A 22,056-nucleotide genomic window follows, 5' to 3' on the forward strand; every position below is an offset into this window, starting at 1 on the left:
TCAAAATACCACAAAATACAAACTTTTTTGCTTTCAGAGAATCCCAGTAAAAAATAAAAGGGAGAAATGAGAGGGAATGAGAAAGAGCAAGAGGCAAAGAAAGAACATTAAAAGATGATTATACTGAATGATGACCTTCTGGCTCTTCAGTCTGCTTTTGAAAAAAAGGGACTAGAACACTGGTTGTTTCGCTGTACAGCAAGTTGCAAAGCAAAGAGCCACACAGGTACAGCTATTCGTATGATACCTTTGAAATAGAGGATAAAATGGACTTGAGTTTGAATACTTTATTAATTCCCATCCATGACTTGCACAAAATACTTCCCATTGGAGCTGTCAATTCATCTGACGATCAACTCTTGAAAACGAGTATGGATATTGGTAGAAAATGTTGTTGTTGGCAGCCCTATTTTCTGATTCGGGTTTTCACCACCCTGCCTAAGAAAAAATATGGGAACACTCACATCAGAGGCAATCAGAAAAGGACTTCGGAAAGTGTTCAGACACTGGTTGTTTTCTACATTTTGTTACGTTACAGCCTTAATCTAAAATTCATTCAATTGTATTTTTTCCTCAATCTACACACAATACCCCATAATGACAAAGCAAAAACCGGTTTTTAGACATGTTTGCTCATTTATAAAAAATAATAATAAACTGAAATATCACTTTTACATAAGTATTCAGACCCTTTACTCAGTACTTTGTTGAAACACCTTTGGCAACGATTACAGCCTCGAGTCTTCTTGGGTATGATGCTACAAGCTTGGCACACCTGTATTTGGGGAATTTATCACATTCTTCTCAGCAGATCCTCACAAACTCTGTCAGGTTGGATGGGTAGCGTTGCTGCACAGCTATTTTGAGGTCTCTCCAGAGACTTTCGATTGGGTTCAAGTCCGGGCTCTGGCCGGGTCACTCAAGGACATTCAGAGACTTATCCCGGTCACTCAAGGACATTCAGAGACTTATCCCGAAGCCACTTCTATATTGTCTTGGCTGTGTTGTGTCCTGTTGGAAGGTGAACCTTCTTCCCAGTCTGAGGTCCTGAGAGCTATGGAGCAGGTTTTCATTAAGGATCTCTGTACTTTGCTCCGTTCATCTTTGCCTCGATCCTGACTAGTCTCCTGAAAAACATCCCGACAGCATGGGGCTGCCACCGCCATGCTTCACCGTAGGGATGGTGCCAGGTTTACTCCAGACGTAATGCTTGGCATTCAGGCCAAAGAGTTCAAGCTTGGTTTCATCAGACCAGAGAATCTTGTTTCTCAAGGTCTGAGAGTCTTTAGGTTCCTTTTGGCAAACTCCAAGCGGACTGTCCTGTGCCTTTTACTGAGGAATGGCTTCTATCTCGTCACCACAAAGGCCTGATTGGTGGAGTGCTGCAGAGATGGTTGTCCTTCTGGAAGGTTCTCCCATCTCCACAGAGGAACTCTAGAGCTCTGTCAGAGTGACCATTCAGTTCTTGGTCACCTCCCTGACCAAGGCCCTTCTCCCCTGATTGCTCAGTTTAGCCAGGTGGTCAGCTCTAGGACGAGTCTTGGTGGTTCCAAACTTCTTACATTTACAAGTGATAGAGGTAATTGTGTTCTTGGGGATCTTCAATGCTGCAGAAATGTTTTAGTACCCTTCCCCAGATCTGTGCGTCGACACAATCCTGTCTCAGAGCTCTACGGACAATTCCTTAGACCTCATGGCTTGGTTTTTGCTCTGACATTCACTGTCAACTCTGGGACCTTATATAGACACGTGTTTTCCTTTCTAAATCATGTCCAATCAATTGATTTTACCACAGGTGGACTACAATAAAGTTGTATAAACATCTCAAGGATGATCAATAGAAACAGGATGCACCTGAGTTCAATTTCGAGTCTCATAGCAAAGGGTCTGAATACTTATGTAAATAAGGTATTTCTGTTTTTAATTTACAAAATGTCTAAACCTGTTTTTGCTTCGCCTTTATGGGGTATTGTGTGTAGATTGTTGAGTTTTTAAAATGTATTATCCATTTTAGAATAAGGCTATAACTTAACAAAATGTGGAAAAGGTCAAGGAGTTTGAATACTTTCTGAAGGCACCGTATATAATGATATTCTGTAAAACTTTATTTAAATCATCCAGACAGATTTATAACTTCTTATAGTCATGTATGAGCCTTTATAATGTCTTCTAACAATACTTGTAATATGTTATGTATTTTTATGCATACCCTTTTCAATGTCTCAAACTTTTGTTATTTAGTCCTGCTCATTATGAGATTGTTATAAGACGTTATAAAGGCGTCATGCATGCATCATAACTAAGACATTACACCTACCTGTTGGCTTCAAGTGGTCAATTCAGTAGATCGATTGCTATTCAATTAATGTTTTTAATAAAAAGGAACTGACCCCACCTCTGAACCCTAACCCTGTCATATCTAGCCCACTCATGTAACCCCCCGTGTCATAAAACAGCTGTGGGAATGGAAATTGATACATTCAAGTTATGATCATGAGAAATGTGCCTGCTCTAAAATAAACGTCCTCACTGTCGCACCTGGGTAGCTTCTGACGCCACGTGGGACTGACCAATCAGACCTTAAAGGACTGAAGACGCTCATTTTAATATGGGCGTGGATTACTTTCGTTTGCGAGTTCAGACGGCGAACTGATTGGCTGCGGCAACTCCTACACAGATTTACACTGCCCAGCTCTTTTATTGGGATATACCGGGACAGAAAAAAATCCGTTTGACAGACAGACAGACACTCATATTTTAAAAAGCGAGCATATGCCTGGAAAGAGCGCAACACAGTGCCACGGATACTAAGACAAGGATGGAAATGAGGAAATAGAGTGAAGGGGCCCATAATAAGAAGACAGTGACAGGTTTACATTCAGGATTATGAAGGTTCCCTTAGGCAATAATATTACCCCGCATGCAATAGAAACATAGCCTAGTAAGGGGTGAATATTTATTATAGACGTTCAATTTATTGCATGCTCTCTTCCTCTCGCAACTCTACATTTTTTTCCTCACACGTCTGCCGCGCGCGTAATTGCTCACAATCTCTCCCTCCCTCCTTCCCTTGTGCCACTCAGTCATTCACTCTCTCTCTCTCTCCGCACGCACACACGCGCTCTATCACTTTTCGTGGGAGAAAGTAGGAAGGGGGAGAGAGAACGAGAGAGAAAGAGAGAGTGAATTCAGGTCTCTCTCTGCTCTCTCCGCTGTGGGCACTCATATCCACTCCGCTGACTCAATGGGGCTTTAGCACTTGGAATATAAAATCAAATATTTATTGACCGTACCCCTTTTACTATTTAAATGTTGTACATAGCATAGGAAGATATAGGTAACTTATTAAATAAGCGGTAAGAAGAGTTCAAATACGTTGTTGTTTTTTGCCTCATAGAAGGTCCAGTCGAAATTCTCTTCCACTGACTTTCTGTGAGAGAGGATATCTAATTTGAACATATCCGATCATATAGTCCAGCGTCAAACAGCTACAAAACAATGGATATTCGAGATTGCCCTTTTCGGAAGAAGCGGAGACCATGGAGCGTGGACCTTTCCTCTTTTGCCTTGGTAACTCTGGTGCTCGCGCTGTGCCAACTACCCGTGGCTCGAGCAGGTAAGATGCTTTTCTTTTGAAGAATTACGCTGAGCGTTCCAGTGAGACTTTGCAGCTAAATATTTGTCTGAAATGCTATGTAAATTCGACCAAATCTCAGAATTGTCAAGCACTGACTGCCCGCACCGTGCGTATTTGCTTTCGAAAAGTAATGTTGCTTGACAGTATTTCCAATGATTGTAGCATCGGTTTATAGGTGACCCGTGGTGCTAGCCTACATTACTCCAAAACAGTACAGGGAACAGGGTTTCTAATTCATTTAATGTTCTACTGAAATAATATGTTGACGTTTTCATGGGTTTGTATCTCTCCTTCTTCAAGAGGCCGTGGTGAAAGGCGCTGCCCTGACAGCTGTCAGTCAGTTCGCCCAACGGCTCAACCATTCCAGATATTTAGACGATTTTTGTGGTTGTTGTGAATGTAATATTTTCTCCTACATTTGATAATAGTTGTAAAAGAAACTAGCTTTGTTAGATGAATTAAGTGACGTTTTGGAGCTCGTGCGCCATTACGCATGGACGCGCTTTCATTCCAGACGGGACCATAGGATAGGACGGTGCGTTGAGCAGCCGACGTTATAGTGAGATACTTTACCGAGAGAGTTCACGTCTGATTTATCGTTCTCTTTACCTGTATATTTCTTGCTACTGGATGTAGGCCTGTGCGTACGTGGATATACCGTGGCAAAGACAGAGTAATGACTGTGGACATTTTATGGGGACTTGATTAGATGTTTACCAGTTCACCCCGTGCACCCGCCCCTGCCCATTACCGTCACCTCTCACCACCCTCTTGTTTTGCGAGGAGGGTTTTGCACTAGAAATGGATGTTTAGTACTGTGACAATAGAGACCGTCTTTTTGTGTTCCGTCCTGTCTTTAGGCCTACTTGTGAAAGCCTTTAACTGACATTGTTTAACATTGGTCGCCTCTATTGTTTTTTTGCCGTTTCAAAAAATAGTTATCATTGTTTTTATGAAGTTATTGTATCATGATTGAATCATATTATTGATTTATATGATGATTTTTTTGAACAAGAAACAGTTTAAAGAGAACAGAAGTTTGTGCTTAATAATAGCCTAATTGACAATAGCCAATCAATCATTTGAATTAGACAATTAACAATTACGCTTTTATAATCAATTGTCATTATGACTATAAGAATTTTTATTTATATATGGGTAACGTTTTATTTTAACCGTCAACTGCGTCAATGCATAATTGTTTTTCGAAGAATTTGGTGTCAAAGAATGTCTTCAAGGCAGGATGGTAATTCCGTGACTGACCACTAGATTATAACGTGCGCATTTGGATCTTTCACGTTATTTTTAACACAGTGGTACCATTCATTCCATCAACTCGACAAGGGATGCTCTTCGTTAAATATGACTTCTATAGCATTAAACTTGTCTTAAATATTTATTTATTCAGTTGAACATTGGTAACTAATGACACACTTGGCCAATTTGAATAGGCCTACAATTGAACCATTAAAGGTGGCACATTATTATACTAATACTATAGGCACTCACATAATTATATTATAACATAACAATAATATCCTACCGTTTTATATAGCAATTGCATATTGAGCTTTATCCCAAAATGGCCCACGTAAAAAAAGCACTGCTTGTAGTGTCTGCATGGGAAACCTTTTGCAAGATATTGGCAATGTAATATATTCATATAGGCAATACTTCCAAAATACTTTGTTGTTCTCTTCGGGTGCAACATTGGATGAATGCGACTTTATTCTGCGGTTTTGGTTAATTATGCTTTAATGCCCTAGGCGTTTTAGGTGGGAATGGTTGCTAGTGTGTACGGCTGGTGGTTTCTAAAACATTTGTACGCTCTTCTGTGTTCTTTGGCTCGAGTTCCTATTTCAGATTGCAGAGCCGATTGCATTTTCCCGTCGTCTGACTCCTGTATGTGTTTTGGAGGAGGAAGTATGAACATTTTAGCTTTTTATGAATAGGTTATTATACGGGAGTGTGCGCTTCTGTGAGAGCGAGTCGAAGAGAGAGAGGGGAATGGAGAGAGAGGGGAATGGAGGGAGAGGGGAATGGAGAGAGAGGGGAATGGAGAGAGAGGGGAATGGAGAGAGAGGGGAATGGAGGGAGAGGGGAATGGAGAGAGAGGGGATTGGAGGGAGAGGGGAATGGAGAGAGAGGGGAATGGAGGGAGAGGGGAATGGAGAGAGAGGGGAATGGAGAGAGAGGGGAATGGAGAGAGAGGGGAATGGAGAGTAAACGTATAAGTGTCTCCGAGTGTATGTTCGCTTTAACAGTTTTGTTTGTGTATATGCGGCTGTGAAACCTATGGATTGTTCCATTTCAAGTGTGGAAGTGCCCCTTTAAAATGAATGTGCGCCTCTGTGTCTGACACCTTGGACTGTTTTTCTGACGTTATGCACGTCATGGAGTGCGCTTGCAAAAATGCATCAGATCATTTTTAAGTTCCGAAGTGATTTCTCTTTTATTATAGTTCATACTTAACGAGAGGTATATGAATCCATAGAATAATATCTTATTTCCGTAGTTGGGCGCCCTGTGTGCGCACTCGTGCGTTAATGCGCGGGTGTTAACTTGCGCACTTCATCAGTACGACAAGACAGTATCTAAACGTTCCTTCAAACCCCTGTTACTGCCCATGCTACAGCGTGATAGCTCCTTGGTTTATGACGCTCACAGATGGCATGTGGATATGGCCTACACACTAAAGACTTAACAGGTCCCCACCCAGGCAATGAAAGCCCGAATTAGAGACGGGCTGTGCTGTGGCTCCCTCAGAAAGTCTGCCCCTACGGTTTGTTCTCATCCCACTGGGAAAAAAGAGAGTGTGCATATTATAGCATGACACACACACAGAGGGTCAAAGGAATGAAAGCAGGGTTTTGTAAATGAACAAAATAGGTCGGCAATATTTTCTTAACATGGATATTCATTAACCTCATTTCAAAGAACAGTCTCACTTGTTCTAACCAAAACACCCTCCCTCACTTACACCCTCTTTCCCCTGCGCTCTCTCACTCGTTGTCCCCCTAGCAGGCACAGAGGTAGTGAATAGAGCCACTGTGTGGCCGAGCAGTAGGGTCCTGGCTACTAGTCCTCAGCCTATGCCACAGGCATGCATTTGGCTGTATGTAAGTGTGAGCATGTATCTATGTGAACTGGATGCCTGAACTGATGTCCTCGTGATTTTCCCTTGTCTTGTCTTTTTTCACATGTCCTGTGGGACCTATTATTATTATTATTCCCATTTGTATTGTTCTCTCTCTCTCTCTCTCTCTTCCTCCACCTCTCTCTCTCTCTCGCTTCCTCCACCTCTCTCTCTCTCTCTCTCTTCCTCCACCTCTCTCTCTCTCTATCTCTCTCTTCCTCCACCTCTCTCTCTCTCTCGCTTCCTCCACCTCTCTCTCTCTCTCTCTCTTCCTCCACCTCTCTCTCTCTCGCTTCCTCCACCCTCTCTCTCTCTCTCGCTTCCTCCACCTCTCTCTCTCTCTCTCTCTCTCTCTCTCTCTCTCTTCCTCCACCTCTCTCTCTCTCTCTCTCTCTCTCTCTCTCTCTCTCTCTCTCTCTCGCTTCCTCCACCTCTCTCTCTCTCTCTCTCGCTTCCTCCACCTCTCTCTCTCGCTTCCTCCACCTCTCTCTCTCGCTTCCTCCACCTCTCTCTCTCTCTCTCTCTCGCTTCCTCCACCTCTCTCTCTCGCTTCCTCCACCTCTCTCTCTCTCTCTCTCTCGCTTCCTCCACTTCTCTCTCTCGCTTCCTCCACCTCTCTCTCTCTCTCGCTTCCTCCACCTCTCTCTCTCTCTCGCTTCCTCCACTCTCTCTCTCGCTTCCTCCACCTCTCTCTCTCTCTCTCTCGCTTCCTCCACCTCTCTCTCTCGCTTCCTCCACTCTCTCTCTCTCTTCCTCCACTCTCTCTCTCTCTCTCGCTTCCTCCACCTCTCTCTCTCTCTCTCGCTTCCTCCACTTCTCTCTCTCGCTTCCTCCACCTCTCTCTCTCTCTCTCTCTCGCTTCCTCCACCTCTCTCTCTCGCTTCCTCCACCTCTCTCTCGCTTCCTCCACCTCTCTCTCTCTCTCTCGCTTCCTCCACCTCTCTCTCTCGCTTCCTCCACCTCTCTCTCTCTCTCTCGCTTCCTCCGCCTCTCTCTCTCTCTCGCTTCCTCCACCTCTCTCTCTCTCTCTCTCTCTCGCTTCCTCCACCTCTCTCTCTCGCTTCCTCCACCTCTCTCTCACTTCCTCCACCTCTCTCTCTCTCTCTCTCTTGCTTCCTCCACCTCTCTCGCTCTCTCGCTTCCTCCACCTCTCTCTCTCTCTCTCTTCCTCCACCTCTCTCTCTCTCTCTCTCGCTTCCTCCACCTCTCTCTCTCGCTTCCTCCACCTCTCTCTCTTGCTTCCTCCACCATTCTCTCTCTCTCTCTCTCTCTCTCGCTTCCTCCTCCTCTCTCTCTCTCTCTCTCGCTTCCTCCACCTCTCTCTCTCTCTCTCTCGCTTCCTCCACCTCTCTCTCGCTTCCTCCACCTCTCTCTTTCTCTCGCTTCCTCCACCTCTCTCTCTCTCGCTTCCTCCACCTCTTTCTCTCTCTCTCGCTTCCTCCACCTCTCTCTCTCTCTCTCTCTCTCTCGCTTCCTCCACCTCTCTCTCTCTCTCTCTCTTCCTCCACCTCTCTCTCTCTCTCTCTCTCTCGCTTCCTCCACCTCTCTCTCTCTCTCTCTCTCTCGCTTCCTCCACCTCTCTCTCTCTCTCTCTCGCTTCCTCCACCCCTCTCTCTCTCTCTCTCTCTCTCACTCACTCACTCTCTTCCCCTCTTTCTCTCCTTCGCCTTGGCATGCATGTTGCTTTTGTCCAGTTGCATGTTGTCTCTAAAGTTGAGCAGTACCATAACCACTTTAGCTGCCTCCAACAGTTAGCAACAGTGATGGAGAGCTCATCAGATACTGTTCAGTCACAAGGGCCTAGTGTTAGTGTACCATGAGAGGTGTCCGTCTCCTCTATTCACTTATCATTAGATTTGTCCGTCTCCTCTATTCACTTATCATGAGATTTGTCCGTCTCCTCCATTCACTTATCATGAGAGTTGTCCGTCTCCTCTATTCACTTATCATGAGATTTGTCCGTCTCCTCCATTCACTTATCATGAGAGTTGTCCGTCTCCTCCATTCACTTATCATGAGAGTTGTCCGTCTCCTCCATTCACTTATCATTGGAGTTGTCCGTCTCCTCCATTCACTTATCATGAGAGTTGTCCGTCTCCTCCATTCACTTATCATTAGAGTTGTCCGTCTCCTCTATTCACTTATCATGAGAGTTGTCCGTCTCCTCCATTCACTTATCATGAGAGGTGTCCGTCTCCTCCATTCACTTATCACGAGAGGTGTCCGTCTCCTCCATTCACTTATCATGAGAGTTGAGGAGTGGTGTATGGTGGGTCATGAACCATCAAGACCAAGGAAAACCAAAGGGGCATCCAAGCATCCACGATGGGTCATGAACCGACACCCCCAGTTGCCCACATCCCACTCTGCACACCCAGAGATAGACTTAGGGCTTAGCCCAGACTGCGGTCGCACTGTAGATGTGAAACATGCACAGCCAAAAGCCCTAACTGCGTATCAACCGTGGAAAGCTGTAGATGTGAAATCTTGCCGTGTTAAAAAGGGCCGAACCAGTTCATGGTCGCTGCCAACCGTAAATGTCATGGTCACGTTTCAGACGAACCGCAGTTGCCCATCAGACTAGAGGCTCTTTCTACACTCTGCTTTTGAGGGAGGTGATTTGGGTTTTGCAAGAGAGATAGTTAGACATCTTCAAGCGGTTTTCTGAGAATTGACATGCCAAAGCATAATCATACACTGTCAGTCTAGGTCTCCTGTTCCTGGTGAACCAGTCACTGTCATTTTCCTGGTTGCAGGAAGTGTGTGTAGGCGTGTCCGGAAACCTAGACGGGTACTTTTGCATGTCGATTTGTATCAATTATTTCAGACAGGCAATATTTTATACATTTGAAGGCATCAGCTGTCCATGAGTGGACATACATGAGATGTTATACTATAAATAGCATATAAATAGCATTATGTTATTGCAGTCTTACTCAGGAACTGAACTGAAGTTATAATTTATGGTCCTAGTCATTTAGAATTCTCTTCGTTTTATGAGCACGGGAAGTGTTTTAGAGACCAAGATTTCCACATCGTATGGTTGAAGAGCCCCCAGCGCAAGAGAGTCAGACGACTTTGCTTTTGGGGACAATTCACTGGAAGTTGCTGTGTTTCAATGGCTGCTTGTATGTTCTATGCAACCCCTGACCCCCTTCATATAACATAGTGGGCCATTTAGAGATGAAAAATCGTCACCTGCCATCATCTCCCCACCTCAAAAGATGTTCCAATTCAAGGTAGTGCTCACCTATAAAGATTTCAGAACGTTAGGTGATTTCCTGAAGGGTATTTCCAGACTTGTATGGACCGTTGCCAAGTGCCTCCACAAACAAGGACGATGATACCTTATTGTTCTGTCACCTGCCATCGTTCCGCAGCACTATTTAATGAGCCTGACTTAGTCACCGTTCCTCGGCTCAGTGGTGAATCGGCTGGAAGCTCTTCGGTATACTTTGCTTCGGCCTCAGTCTGGTTTGATTTCACTGTTTTCCAGTCGGACTCCTTCCTGGTTGTGCAGAGTGCTGTAAAGCTGCATGGCAGCTATGCTGCATTAAAAAGTGCCAACACTGTATGTTGTATATCTATATAAGGCATTGAATTTAGACTTTTAGGCCTAGATGTAAAACAGAGTTGTGGAGCACCTGGTTACGATGTGGGACAATTTAAGTCATGTGTTTAACACGGAAAGGCACTAAGTTGTTGCTCCCTGAGTTGGATTCTTGCTTGTGCTTTAGTTGGATACTAGGCCTAACTGCCAAGAAGACGTGGGCAGTATCTTAGCCTTCCAGCTATGCCTCAGTTAAGATTCTTTGCCGCTGGCTGTTTGGGCTGCACGTTTCAGTAGGGCACCAAGGCCTCTCACATTATGGCCTAGTGGTCCCACCTTGTGGTTCACGTATCCTCCCTTAAGGCTAGTCCTGTCCACGGCCCAACTGAGTCACTGACTGAACTGAACCACATGCCTCACGGTCCACGTTGGCACTCTGCAGTAGAACTGCCAATCAGGGATAGGCCTCGTTTTGTAGCATAGTGCAATGGTTAGGTTTAAATCTTCCTAGCCTGGTTAAACCAGACTAAACACTACACTCTGAGTAAAACATTAGTGAACGTTAGCATTCAGTCTGTTTTAACCAGGCTGTAGCATACTGTCCTGCTTGTCTTGTCCTACCATTCACTTATCATTGCTTGAGGGTACGATCCCTTGCTTAGGAGAACGAGTGCTTTCCTGTGGGGTTTCTACAGCATTGACCTGTACACATTTCACTATTGTGATCTTCTACACTGCCTGATGTTTTTGAGGCTGCAGGCCTCGGACAACAACAACAAAACAACAAAAATGCAACCGTTACGAGGTTAAGCCTGAGCTGTAGTCGGGGGCTACGATAGATTGTGTGATCATGTGACCTGGTGTCTTGTGACGTCTCTGTCAATCAAAACACGTTTGGAGATATTCATAACCATATTAGGACTAGACACTGAGGTGTGCGTGCGGTAGCTAGGCTTTCTGAAAACGTCGTTTTTCCTGAGCTCTGTATGTACATGTATGTACATACCTCACTTTGAAGTTGTGCATTCTTTCATATTAAGTCCTAATTGTATATAAATATATGTATCGTATGCCTCAACAACTTGTTTTTATAGTGTGGGTGGTTATAATGGATTTTCTGTCTGTGTACATGGAGGATTATAAATACATTATAACTACAGAGAATGATGATGTAAATTACAGGCCTCCAGTCTGAGCTGAACACATGCCTTTCTATTGCAGAGAGAGAGAGAGAACGAAAGAGAGGAAAACTGAGGACAAACTTGGTTTTGGTCTCGATTCATGCCTTTTTTTTAAGCGTTGTGTGTTCTCCAATCATCTCCCATCTCCTCTATGTTTTAGCCCTTTTCACTTCCTGTCTCCTCGTTCCATCCTGTCTGCAACACTTTCCTGTTGTCCCTCTCTCTCTCTAACAATGTCAGCTTTGTGTGACAGTGAAGGTGAGAGGTGAGGGGGTCAAGGGATGAGGTATTTGCCGCCGATGTACAAGGATGCCCCTGAAGAACGAGTGAAAGGTGCGAGGGTGGAGGAGGGAAACGTGAGGTTACCCAAGGGGTGAAGTGAAGAACGCTCCTCAGCACTGATTCTCGTTCTCCTTGTTTAACGTTGGACAGCGTTACCAAAGCTCTGCAGTTTTAGTGGGCACCAGTGCACCCGTCTATAGGGTCATCTGGAGCGTGGGTGTATGGACTCAGTGTTTAAACTGTGATCAGTTATGGATGGCATTGATTGGTTTTATTGGTGTTTGTGTGTGTGTATGTACAGTATGCACTCTGTCATGAATGTAGGCTTTACCCACCAGTTTTATGCCATCCTATCAAAGCATAGATTGCTCTTCGGCCCCAATATATCGTTTGTACATTAATGTTAATTATACCTTTGGAAAGAATTGTGGGTGAAATGAACCATGGAAGTGCAGATAGAAATGTAATGAATAGAGCTAACAGGAGACCTTATACTACCTTGACAGACAATCACATCTGCTCTACTCAGTACTTTTCTATCTGAGCGCTCTGTAACGTTTCACCCTCCTGAACAGGCCCCTGTTCTGACAGCTGTCAGGAGAGTTCTGTGTCTGAACTGGCTCCATCTAGTGGTCAATGAAGTTAATGACATTAAAACAGCTGTGCCACTCCTATTTGTTTACATTACATGACACGACATGTTCCAATGGTCTTACATTTAGGAATGTTTTGATTGGTTGATATGTGAAAACGTTTTGTTGATGATAATAAGGCCTACGTAGAAAAGGCTCCAAGAACAATGTCTAACATCCTGGTGGATGGAACATACTACTTACTGTATGTAGGCTATTTGCATGAAATACATAGATAGCCGAGTTCAATTTCTATGTGATTGGTTAATGTGATTTCGTCATTACTGTAGCTCACTGCTGGGCTGCTGTGAATAAAGCAACGTGAGGGATAATAGAATGATTATCATTTACAGTACAGGGCGTTTACTCCTTTCACACACCCGGTACTCCCCTTTAAAGACACTGTGTACAGGGTGATCTTTACTCTGTGACCAAAATGTGTGACTTAAAGGAGAGGGAGAGAGGAGAGCGAAAGCGGGCAAAGAGAGAGAGGTGGCTTGTTTACCCCCGGATGGCTCCATATTTGTCCCGCGTGTATGTTATTTTTTTGTGGGTGTGTGTTTGTCGTTTTATTCATTCGTCCTCCTCTCCCAAGACCTCCTGGCAGGAAGGGCTCAATGAGCAGGGCAGCTGTGAGCGGGCCGAAACAGAGGTGCTCATTGTGTGTGTGATCCTGCGGTGGAATCTGATACAGTATCCAGCATCACAGGGCTGTGCTGTCTGCAGTTTCTCTCCTTCTCCCTCTCTCTTCCTTTCCTTCGCTCTCGTCCCTCTCGTCCTCTCTGTGTGTGTGTGTCTCTCTCTCTCTCTCTCTCTCTCTGTCTCTCTTCTTTCTCCCTCAATCACCCCCCTCTCTCCTCCCTGTCTCGTTCTCCCAGTTACTGTTTCGGAGAGTTAATGGGGCATTACAATATCGCTCTTTCTCTCTCTCTCTCTCTGTTTATAAAGAGTTCCCTCTCTCATAGACCCTTGACCCGTCCTCTTCCCTCTCTCTGTCTCTCAGAGTTTAGTGTGCTGGGAATAGACTGTGGTCACGATTCTCCGAGTCAATATTAAACGCACCATTTGAGAGTTCCCCATAAATATCGTCACCTGAGGCCTTCAAACCGGTTGTTAACTCTGGGTGTCACCTAAACACAATGAGCCTGGATTGGATCATTGTGCTAAAAATGTCATACCGTATGTTCTAATTCAGTGGTGTTTACACTATAATACAGAGTACAGACTTTCCTATTGGAATAATTGTATCATATCGTTACGTATGACTGTGATTTTTTAGTTAATCAAAATATTCATTCCTATGATTGCTTTCCTCTTTCATGTCAAAAGTGCTGTTTATTCAAGTGGCTGGGAATAACTCTAGTACATGTGGCTCACTGTTTTCCATTGTAATGGCGACATTAAAGATGTCATTTGAATGCATATTAAAGGTCTGCGGTAATCCAGGTCATTCCCACAATTCCTGCCTTTCGAACGCTTGACTGGCATCGTAAGGATATTAGGACGAGTGTCACTGCAGGGTGCACGATAAATGCATCTCTGCCAACCCACTAACAGCGTAGAAAACTCCACCTATAATCTCGAACACAGACAGGGCAGCCAAGACCAACTCTGAAAAATAATACAACTTTGATAAAGACCAGTTTCCTGGACCCAGATCTTAGCCAAAATTCACGCTCAATTGAGAATCCTCATTTGAACGTTTTTTTTTTGTTGTTGCCCAGAAGTAGGTTTAATGTGGGCCTGGAAAACCTGCCCTGAGGAGTCAGCCGATTGGTTCAGCTAAGTAAAGTGTGAGGGACAGTCATTACAACCTTGCCTGTCGAAACGTTGGTTATTCAATTATTGCATCTTGAGCTCCTAGAGTGTGCGGCTCTGCCTTTCATTTTCACGTGTTCTACTCCGCTAGCCAGCACCTCGCCTCAACAGGTGTGCGTTTCTTTCGTCGTCCGATTGACAGACAGTCATACCTGGTCTGGAGGCAGGATGTGAGATTGGCGGCGATGTTAGCGGCCGGTCTATTCTGTTTACACAGGCTTCCATGACTCAGCACTATCACATATATGGCGCTTGTTATATTTGCTTGACAGACACTGGTCGAATAGAGGAGGCTGTTCCTGGGGTTAGCTGGAGTGTAGAAGATGGCATGGGGACTTTTTATTACCGTAAAGGTTTACAGCCATGATTATGTGGAGGATACTTAGTGCGTAACTTTAAGATACAGGCCTAATATTGAATCTACAAATCAAACTGGAATGGTTATTGCCCATGGTGGTGGGTCTCAGACCAAGGTCAATACAGAAACTATTGTGATCTGTAAGATGGTTCCTATCAATTGGTTTCAATGTCAAAACTACTCTATATCATGATGGAGTCCATCCACGAAGATGTAACCAAGGCTCACGACCATAACTCCATGCGGTTTTTCAATTTATTAACCCTCTCCCGCTCGCCACCTCTCCTCAGATCCAGTGGATGTGTTGCGGATGCTGCAGCTGCCCTCTCTCCCAGAGGGGGTGCGGAAGGTTCCAGGCTTCTGCACCTCCCGGCGCGCCGGTACCGCTGACCACGCCTACCGCATCTCCAAGAAGGCCCAGATCTCTGCCCCTACCAATCAGCTCTTCTCAGGTACCTCTATATCCATGTCTAACTGGGCCGTGTTCATTAGGCACCAAACGGATGAAAACAGACTGAAACAGGGATGGACTGCCTGTACTTTCCCAATAGGAAACGTTCATTTTCCGTTGTAAAACATTTCAGACGTCTTCCGATGCGTGCGCTAATGAACACGACCCAGGCCTCACATGAACTAAAGCTACAACATACCTCATCCCTCAGGTTGACTTGGAAAGATGTGGTCGACATAACCTGTAAATAGGATTGCTGAAACAATGGAAATGTCATGCATAGGTGTAATAGGTGGCAGGGAAGTCAGGCGCAGGAGAGTCAAATGGAGTGTGAAATGGAGTCTTTTAATAAAGTCCACGGAGTATGCTCCATAACACTAAATGTACAAAAACAAACAAACATGGGTACGAGGACCCGACGCGCACCTATACAACAATCACACTACACTGACAATAAAACAATCTCTGACAAAGACATGAGGGGAAACAGAGGGTTAAATACACAACAGGTAATGAATGGGATGAAAACAGGTGTGTGGGAAGACAAGACAAAACCAATGGAAAATGAAAAAAAGGATCAATGATGCCTAGAAGACCGGCGACGTCGAACGCCGAGCACCGCCCGAACAAGGAGAGGCAACGACTTCGGCAGAAGTCGTGACAGGAAACAGACTGGGGCGCACAATTCATGCCTCGTGCATTCTGTGAATTTATGTTTTGTAATGTGTCATGATTGCTATTTGTGTCCCTTTTTTGTGTGCGTTTCTTATCATTGTTGTTCGGTTTTAGGGTTTATTTTCATCTTACAATTACCTTAAGGAGGTTAGTTGGACCATAACTTTGCAGCTTTAGTGCTAGATTGCTTTTGTGTGAGGCATATGATTATTTCATGCAAGAGCATGTGAAATGTAAATGCCTTTGGAGGAGACGAAACACATTAAGAGCCAACTAACTACCGTCTGAGACCCTGAAGCGCGTTAGGATTATAGCACTTCAGTGGTTGAAAGATATCCTGAAAAGTCAAAATGCTCATTTAAGCTCATTTTTTTGTTTGTTTGGGTTCTCGATTTCTCTACACCCACCTGTCTGTTCCCACTTCAGTCCTTCAAACCCTCGCTTTTAAATTCCAATAAAACATGCAACTGTTACGACAGCCCTAACTCTAATTTTCATGAATTAATCTCATTAATCGTCTGCCCATCCACTGTATCTAATATCCTTCTTCCCACAATGCCTCCCGTTCTCCCCTTTCTGCTTTACTCCTCCTCTTTTCTTCTCTTCATGCCTCCTCCTCCCCCCGTCTCCCCCAGGTCGTTTCCCGGAGAACTTCTCCATCATGGCTCTGGTCAAGGCCCATGCGGGCCTCCAGGCCTTCCTGCTGTCCATCTACAGTGAGCAGGGTGTCCAGCAGCTGGGGGTGGAGCTGGGACGCTCCCCTGTCTTCCTGTACGAGGACCAGACCGGCAAGCCCGCGCCCGAGGACTACCCCCTCTTCAGCGGCGTCAACCTGGCCGACGGCAAGTCAGTAACAACACGTCCCGCGGCTCTGTGTTTGTGTGTGTGTGTGTGTGTGTGTATCAGTGTTTCCATGCATGGTTGTTTTTGTTTCATACACACTACATCATCTGAGTATCTTCTTCATTAGTCATATTTTGTAGGGTTGTTCTGAGATATGACTCATTTTGCCTCAGTGTCCCAGAATGGTGGTTTTCAAACCTCTCCTCAAGGACTCCCAGGCATTTTGCAATTTTCTTGTAGCCCTGAACTCAGTCACTGACTCAACTTATCAATGGCTTGATAGTTAGTTGGCAAGTTTAACTTTGGTATGTTAGCTCTGGTATAGTTTAAATGTGTGGATCGGCCAGTGGTCCCAGAGGAGAGGTTTGAAAACCCCTGTCCCAGAACAGTCTGGTTTCAATTGCGTGAAGTCACACACACACACACACACGTGTAACTTAAACGGTGTACATTGGGGTTTCCTTTAAGCAACCCCCTCCAACACATTACACAGTTGTGCTTTACCTCCTCCCTGCCTGTAGGTGGCACCGCATCGCTATCTCCGTGTCGAAGAAGAACGTCACTCTGCTCCTGGACTGTAAGAAGCGCATGACCAGGGCCCTGCCCCGCAGCAAAAGCCCCGTGGTGGACACCAAGGGCATCACCGTGTTCGGAGCACGCCTGCTGGATGAGGAGGTCTTCCAGGTCAGAGGTCACACAGTCAGGCACTAGTCGCCAGTGCCATAGAGCTTAACACTGAGTGTACAAAACATTAGGAACAATCTTCCTAATATTGAGTTGCACCCCCTTGAGTTGCCCTCAGAACAGCCTCAATTCGTCGGGTCATGGAGTCTACAAGGTGTCGAAAGTGTTCCACAAGGATGCTGGCCCATGTTGACTCCAATGCTTCCCACACTTGTGTCAAGTTGGCTGGGTATCGTTTGGGTGGTGGACCATTCTTGATACACACGGGAAACTGTTGAGCATGAAAAACCCAGCAGCGTTGCAGTTCTTGACACAAAACGGTGCGCCTGGCACCTACTACCATACCCCGTATAAAGGCACTTAAATCTTTTGTCTTCTCCGTTCACCCTCTGAATGGCACACATACACAATCCATGTCTCAATTGTCACAAGAATTAAAAATCCTTCTTTTACCTGTCTCCTCCCCGTCATCCACACTGATTGAAGTGGTTTTAACAAGTGACATCAATAAGGGATCATAGCCTTCACCTGGATTCAGTCTGTCACGGAGAGTGCACGTGTTCCTAATGTTTTGTACACTCAGTGTACATGACACTAATGCCATAGAGATATACGTGTCCCAATGTTATTAGATTGCTTCCTTTTCACGTCTCCTTCCTGAGAACTGACAGGGAGAAGAACGGAAGGTGGGTCTTACTTCCTACTTTGACCTATCGAGTTGTTACAGGTGTGTGGTCTTGAAGGAAAGGGGGCTAGGGAGTGTGAAGGCTACTGGGACACTGTTAACGGCTGTTGTGGTGGTACCATTTTTTTATTGAGGTGTTCAACCTGCTTCACTAAATAGGCTACCATGTTATGTCATTACCAAGCTGAGCCGCTCACATTGACAGGATAACCAATATTCTTCCTTATCTTCTTGTTTGTCCAACAAACCCCTGATAAACCCCGGACGTCTTCAAAAGCAGCGGATCTGCTTTCAGCTCAGGAACGGATTCCAATTCAATTACTCTTTAGTTTCAACGAGGTTTTCCGTTTGTTTTCCCACTCCCACACAGGGTGATATCCAACAGCTGCTGATCGCATCCAACCCTCAGGCTGCTTATGACTTCTGTGAACACTACAGCCCCGACTGTGACTCCCCTCTACCCAAAACCCAGTCCCAGGACCCCAACACATACGTGAGTAGCGCGGCAAAACGCCGCATACACTGAACCTGTAACCTTGAAGTGAATTAGGATTCGCCATTACCCTGCTAATGTCACAGCGGCTCTAAATTGGTCCACTGACTATCAATGCAGCTCACCACAGACCATCCATGCAGTCCAGCTACTTCAAGCATCACAACCACAGCATAAAACAACGTTGTCCCACACAAGCTAATGCAGCAGAACACATTATAGCACGATACCGCCACCCTAAATCCAATAATCGCTGATATGGTGGCATGTCCACGCAAACTCCTCTGCTCACTAAAGGCGGTGAGGCCTCGTCATCCCCAGACATCGACCGCTCCAGGAAGTCATCAAAGTGCTGCTCTGTCCTCTCGCTTTGTGAATTTGTATCTATCCACTTTCCACCTCACCTACGTGTGTTCTGAGGGAATTCAATGAAAAGAGAGGCCACTACAAAACCACACACAGTGAAAACAATGCTGTTGCACTTCAGTAATACAGGCAAACTGATGAGAAACTGAGCAAAAGTCAAGTCAGGTCAAATTGAGTTTTTCATTTGTTTGGGTTTGTTGAAATCCTGATGCAAGATGTATTGCAATAAAGACACAAGCGTTGCATCACAGTTGATTTGAACTCAACTTGAATACAATGTTTTTTTTAGAACAAAATGGAAGACAGAGAGGTTGGGGAAAGAGGATGATACAACCAGCTTCTCTACTCGTCATTTCATGACTATGGAGAAGTTTCATGACTATCACAGACGTTTTAGAAATGCTGCTGAAATGAGTGCTGTGTGGTTTTCTTCGTTGCGTTTCTTTTCTCATTCATCTAGACCCTCCATGTGTCTCCATTACAAGCGCTCCGGACATTAATCGACACACGGAGGCCTAATGAATCGAAAAAATGTGCTTTTATTTACTTTTCCAATCAATACACTCATCCCCACCATACCCCCCCCCACTCTCTCCTTTCATGCATTCCTCTCCCCCCCTCTACCTTTCTCTCCCTTTCAAACTCACTCTTCGCCCCTCCATTCCTCTGCCTGTGTGACCCTCTTGCCCACACCCCCATCTCTCTCAGTACTTTGATGAGGAACAAGATGACCATGAGTAACTCTATTATGGGGGAACAACAGCCCCCCCCCCTCTGTCCACCTCCCCCTCCCCCCAACCAGGTGGTAAAGAGAGAGGAAGAGAATCAAAATAGAGGGAAAGGAGGGAGAGATAGATGCACCGAGAAAGAGGTATGAATGCAAATATAGGTTTCAGGCTCAGTACATGAAAATAGAATTACATCATTTTTGTACATCATGTTGTACATGTTTTGCAATGAGAGGGATTTCCGACTGTAAGAAATCCCTTATAGTATTGTCGCCATGCCTCTCTCCCAGTCACTCTATTTCTCCTCTGTAATGCTGCCCTTCTCATGATGTCCTTCACACGATCGTCTTACATCACCTTGTTTCACCTCACCTATCACATTGAATTAACATTGTGTTATTAATGTTGCAGGAATGTCATTTACATGTTGTCATTGTGGTATATATGAGGATGTGTAGGTATGTTTACAACGTTGGGGCACTGGGGGTTCAGGTACAGCACACACACTGCCCCTCTCTCCCTTATTCTCTGGCCACACTGCCCCTCTCTCCCTTATTCTCTGGGCACACTGCCCCTCTCTCCCTTATTCTCTGGCCACACTGCCCCTCTCTCCCTTATTCTCTGGCCACACTGCCCCTCTCTCCCTTATTCTCTGGGCACACTGCCCCTCTCTCCCTTATTTTCTGGGCACACTGCCCCTCTCTCCCTTATTTTCTGGCCACACTGCCCCTCTCTCCCTTATTCTCTGGCCACACTGCCCCTCTCTCCCTTATTCTCTGGCCACACACTGCCCCTCTCTCCCTTATTCTCTGACCACACACTGCCCCTCTCTCCCTTATTCTCTGGCCACACACTGCCCCTCTCTCCCTTATTCTCTGGCCACACACTGCCCCTCTCTCCCTTATTCTCTGGCCACACACTGCCCCTCTCTCCCTTATTCTCTGGCCACACACTGCCCCTCTCTCCCTTATTCTCTGGCCACACACTGCCCCTCTCTCCCTTATTCTCTGGCCACACTGCCCCTCTCTCCCTTATTCTCTGGCCACACTGCCCCTCTCTCCCTTATTCTCTGGCCACACTGCCCCTCTCTCCCTTATTCTCTGGCCACACTGCCCCTCTCTCCCTTATTCTCTGGCCACACTGCCCCTCTCTCCCTTATTCTCTGGCCACACTGCCCCTCTCTCCCTTATTCTCTGGCCACACTGCCCCTCTCTCCCTTATTCTCTGGCCACACTGCCCCTCTCTCCCTTATTCTCTGGCCACACTGGGCCGGACCAACTGTCAAGAGAAGGAAGGAAAATTAATGAATACAAAACAATGGGCAATATATTTTGTTATCATTTTTTTGCCATTGCTCATATGATTATTACCCTCAACTTAGAAATAACAGCTTAATGCAGTACATGTTTTGTGCCAAAATAAGCATTAAAGGTAGACTCAGTGATAGTGTCATATCCCGGAGTCTGAGTCTCAGTTTAAGCAAATTCTTATGACAAAACAATAGAGCATTTGTATAAAATGACTAGTTGAGGATGGAGCGGGATTATTCAACTCAGACAGCAGTGGGTGAGAAAGGGCTGCTGTGCAATCAGGTGTGTCTGTATTAACGTGTCATTGGCATGTCTGTTTCATTATGGGATTAACAACTGCAGTTCTGCTTGTCGTATGTATAAAGGTCACCGCATGCGTCCACATATTTGACTGTGTTATCGGTCTACCTGTCGTTTGGTCAATTTAAGGTCTCAATGAGTCTGTCTATGAGTTTAAATATGCCCGTCTGCCCATTTGTCTGTGAATCGCTCTGTGTCTCCGTTTCACTGCCTGTCTATATACCTGTGTTTGTTAATGTCCCTTTTTTATGCTATATTATCCCTTTGTTGTCAATATCTCATTATGTGTAATATACATGTTTCCCATAGCATGTCCAATGAGCTATTCTCTACATATATGCATACAAACTGTACATATTTTTTTTGTATTTGCCTTTCATTTGAATATATCTGTTCCCATCTGTGTATTTTCTTCATCTAGTCACGATATCAGATCACGCCTCAGTCAAACTAACTTTTGCGCAGTGCTGCTGCTTCTCTGTGGCTATGAGCTCACAGCTCTCTTGCAGTTGGACGGCTCAGTGCATCAGAGGCTTCTCAGTGTGTCCTTGGCTACAGCTTTACCTGACCGTTATATCCCCAGTGCCTCCGCCAGCCACAGGTTCCAGTTTTCATTAGCACAGAGATGCTGCTTTTTTAAATCTGGAGAATGGCATTACTGGAGAGATCAGCATCCATCAGCACTGTACGTGCTGAGTATTAGGCTACACACTGTATTAAATTGACTGGCAAAAGATCATTCTACACGGACCCCTGTTGTAATTTGAGCATTGCCGTTGGCAAATAACTACATTCCTACCCTGTTCCGATTAGTCAAGGTTTCAATTGGCTATAAAATGCTTATTTCCCATCTTTCCTGTGCTACATTGACACAAAGTATTTTTTATAGGTGCCCACTTTCTGCTGTATCCAGTAATGCCAGAACAG

The 22,056-nt window shown here is 45.2% G+C and overlaps 1 protein-coding gene across 1 annotated transcript in view; it reads left to right on the plus strand.

The window, feature by feature from the left end:
• The first annotated feature begins 2,755 nt into the window (after positions 1–2,755).
• Positions 2,756–22,056, plus strand: part of LOC135552199 (collagen alpha-1(V) chain-like) — a 47,901-nt gene continuing 28,600 nt past the window's right edge. The window contains exons 1-5 of the mRNA XM_064983674.1: positions 2,756–3,616; positions 14,885–15,046; positions 16,356–16,566; positions 17,085–17,247; positions 18,303–18,425. Of these exons, the coding sequence (XP_064839746.1) occupies positions 3,499–3,616; positions 14,885–15,046; positions 16,356–16,566; positions 17,085–17,247; positions 18,303–18,425 (777 nt within the window). The 5' untranslated portion in view covers positions 2,756–3,498. The remainder of the gene's footprint in view (positions 3,617–14,884; positions 15,047–16,355; positions 16,567–17,084; positions 17,248–18,302; positions 18,426–22,056) is intronic.

The sequence above is a fragment of the Oncorhynchus masou genome, chromosome 13, assembly GCF_036934945.1.
Source record: "Oncorhynchus masou masou isolate Uvic2021 chromosome 13, UVic_Omas_1.1, whole genome shotgun sequence".
Lineage (NCBI taxonomy): Eukaryota > Metazoa > Chordata > Actinopteri > Salmoniformes > Salmonidae > Oncorhynchus > Oncorhynchus masou.